Source organism: Psammomys obesus, unplaced genomic scaffold (assembly GCF_907164565.1).
Source record: "Psammomys obesus unplaced genomic scaffold, mPsaObe1.curated_primary_1811, whole genome shotgun sequence".
NCBI lineage: Eukaryota > Metazoa > Chordata > Mammalia > Rodentia > Muridae > Psammomys > Psammomys obesus.
Genome location: NW_026596134.1, coordinates 11,018,531 through 11,021,238, shown reverse-complemented (window position 1 = coordinate 11,021,238; position 2,708 = coordinate 11,018,531). Strand labels below are relative to the sequence as shown.

The 2,708-nt window shown below is 47.3% G+C and overlaps 1 protein-coding gene across 3 annotated transcripts in view; it reads right to left on the bottom strand.

Moving 5' to 3' along the window:
* Ttc7b (tetratricopeptide repeat domain 7B) overlaps window positions 1-2,206 on the bottom strand; it is a 179,254-nt gene extending 177,048 nt beyond the window's left edge. For 2 of the 3 annotated variants that reach the window (XM_055592898.1, XM_055592896.1), the window contains exon 1: window positions 2,057-2,206. In XM_055592898.1, the coding sequence (XP_055448873.1) occupies window positions 2,057-2,206 (150 nt within the window). The remainder of the gene's footprint in view (window positions 1-2,056) is intronic. The other variant, XM_055592897.1, reaches the window with a different exon arrangement.
* Between the last annotated feature and the right edge of the window lie 502 nt (window positions 2,207-2,708).

Below are 2,708 nucleotides of genomic sequence, written 5' to 3'. Positions count from 1 at the left end.
GAAGGAAGGAAGGAAGGAAGGAAGGAAGGAAGGAAGGAAGGAAGGAAAGGGGAAAGAAGAAAAAAAGGAAGGAAAGAGAAGAGCCGTCTGGATCAGCCACAGGACATACTGCCTAGGAGAACCTTGAGTCTGTCCCCAGCACTTAGCTTCCCTGCCGCAGGGAGAAGAGCCAGAACAGAGCCAGTTCTCTTGACCTCTGACATCTGGCCCCAGATCGCTCTTGGCTGCACTACCTGCTGGCTCTTCTCTTTTCCTGGCTTGAGTCAGAGACACACTAGACTTTATGGTCAAGGAAAAAAGCTTCACGTTAGCCAGTGTTAACAGAGAACACATCCAACCGGAATCTATGCGATCTATAACATTCTTTGTGAGTCAGGGGAAGGAAGAAAAGAAATAGCAACTAGAGAAAAACTCTCAGTAGGCAGTAAGGTATCAGTGAAGGACACATGTCCAGTGCATTATGGTACAGTTTTAAAGAGCTTCCACATTTGAGCTTCAGGACAATCCTGAGGAACAGGAAGTTTCAGAGAGGTTAAGGGACTTTCCAAGATCACATGGTTCACACAGCCAGAACTAGAACTGACTCTGGAATTGCAACATGAAGTATAACATTTCTTTTATCACATTGGTAATACATGAAGACAAAGCACCCATATACATAAAATGAAAATAAAAACAAACAAACAAAGAACATGGCCTCTCTGGGGCTGAGGGTAGAAGGTGTGCACAACAGACAAGTGCATAGGCCAGGAGGCAGCCCGGAAGAGGAAGACAAAGACAAAGGCAACTTAATCAGATAAAAGGAAAAAGAAATCAGAGCTTCCAAAGTTCCCCAGAAACTGCTGTTCTCAGTGGAAAACACATGCCAGGAAGGACAGAGCATAAGATGTGCTGGAGCTGTGGAGCCAGCAGCTAAGCGAGTGTGATGGTTAGTGTTGTCAATATGAAGGATCTAGGACCATCCAGGAGACATTTAACATCTGGGCGTGCCTGTGAGGATTAGTTGAGGTGGGATTTTTTTTTTTTTTAATTTTATGTTTGTGAGTGCTCTATCTGCATGTACACCTTCATGCCAGGTGGGGACATCAGATCACATCAGAGATAGTTGTGAGCCACCATGTGGTTGCTGGGAATTGAACGCAGGGCCTCTGGAAGAACAGACAGTGCTCTTAACCACTGAGGTGGGAATCTTACACTGTAGAGAAAGGAGAAAGCTGGCTGAACAGAGCATCCATCGCTCTCTGCTTCCTGACTGTGGATGTGAGCAGCTGCTTCAGCCTCCTGCATTCACTGGCTTCTCTCCCAGGATGGACTGAGTTTCTTTTGTTGGGGTATTTTGTCATACCACCAGGAGAAAAAACTAATGCATTGAGAGTGATATTAGGATGCAGCAGGGGCTGTACTCCAGGATTGGAGGAGGGGCAGGGCGATCAAGGAGAGCCAGCCTGCATGAAAGGCAAAGGGGATGGCCAGGTTCACAGAAAGCACACAAGAAGTGCATAAAAAGGAAAAGACTGGGCAATAAAGACCAGAAACAGAATGGATGGAGGGGTAGTGCCTGAGATGGCCTGGACCAGGAGGTAGGGAAGGGGTTGCCATTATCAGGGAGGTTCCTGCCTCCCTCCCACAATGAGGCAACACCTGGCCTATTGGTGTTGCTCTGGCCACATGATTTAAATAGGAAGCTATGCATTGAGACTGAGTTATAATTAATAATGAGATTTTGTTTCATGTACCTGGGGGAAATGATCCCCATCATTCAGAAGTATGTGCCATTGCAGACTCTCATCAGAGACCCCTAAAGGCTGGGAGCCCATGGGCCAGCTGGCCTAGGGTCAACACACTGATCATGCATGGAGTGTGCCTACTGAAGAACACAACCCCAGCACTAGACACATGTGCTCCAAACATACCTTGCTCACCAGGCATCTTTCCCAACCCCAGATTGTCCCCAAGAGATGATGGCAGCACCACACACACACACACACACACACACACACACACACACACATACATAAACACACCATCCCTTCTTGACCCCAGAGGTCCACAGTACCTTGAGGTTCCCTCGATCCAGGGCAGCGGTCAGATGCTTGCGCACTTCAGTCAGCTGCGGTCTGGGGCCCCGGGGACTGGCTCCCTGCCGTAGGGGCTTCTCCTTCAAGTGCTGCTCCAACTTTGACTCCCCTAGGAGAAGTTCAGCCATATCATCTGCAACACCAAGCAAGACCATAGATTGGGTTAAGAAATGATCTGTGTGCTGGAGAGCCTCAAGGACATCAGGACCCTCATATCCCACAGTTCCATGCTCCTGGCAAGGCTCTTCTGGAACCTTACAACCTAAGATTGGGTCTATGAGAGGGCCTGCTCCTTAGCAAAAACAGTCCAGCAGTGTTGGCTCAAATGCTCAGTCACTACTTTGCCCCATATTTATGGACTCCAGAAAGATGGCTACATATTAATTTGGTGCCTCAAGTTTAGAAAGGAGAAAAAAAATCTCCTGTGATATTAAAATATATGATGAGCTTATGAAGTACACACAAAATCCAGTGTTATCTATTTCCAAGAGGAGGGCAATGAAGTTCCTGCTCTGACAAAGTATATGACCCTGAGTATGGACAGTGACCCTGGGGGAACATCTTCCTAGTAAGCTTTGCCATAGGGACCTGAATGAAGTCTCTAAACCCCACATCTATATTGAGGAAGAG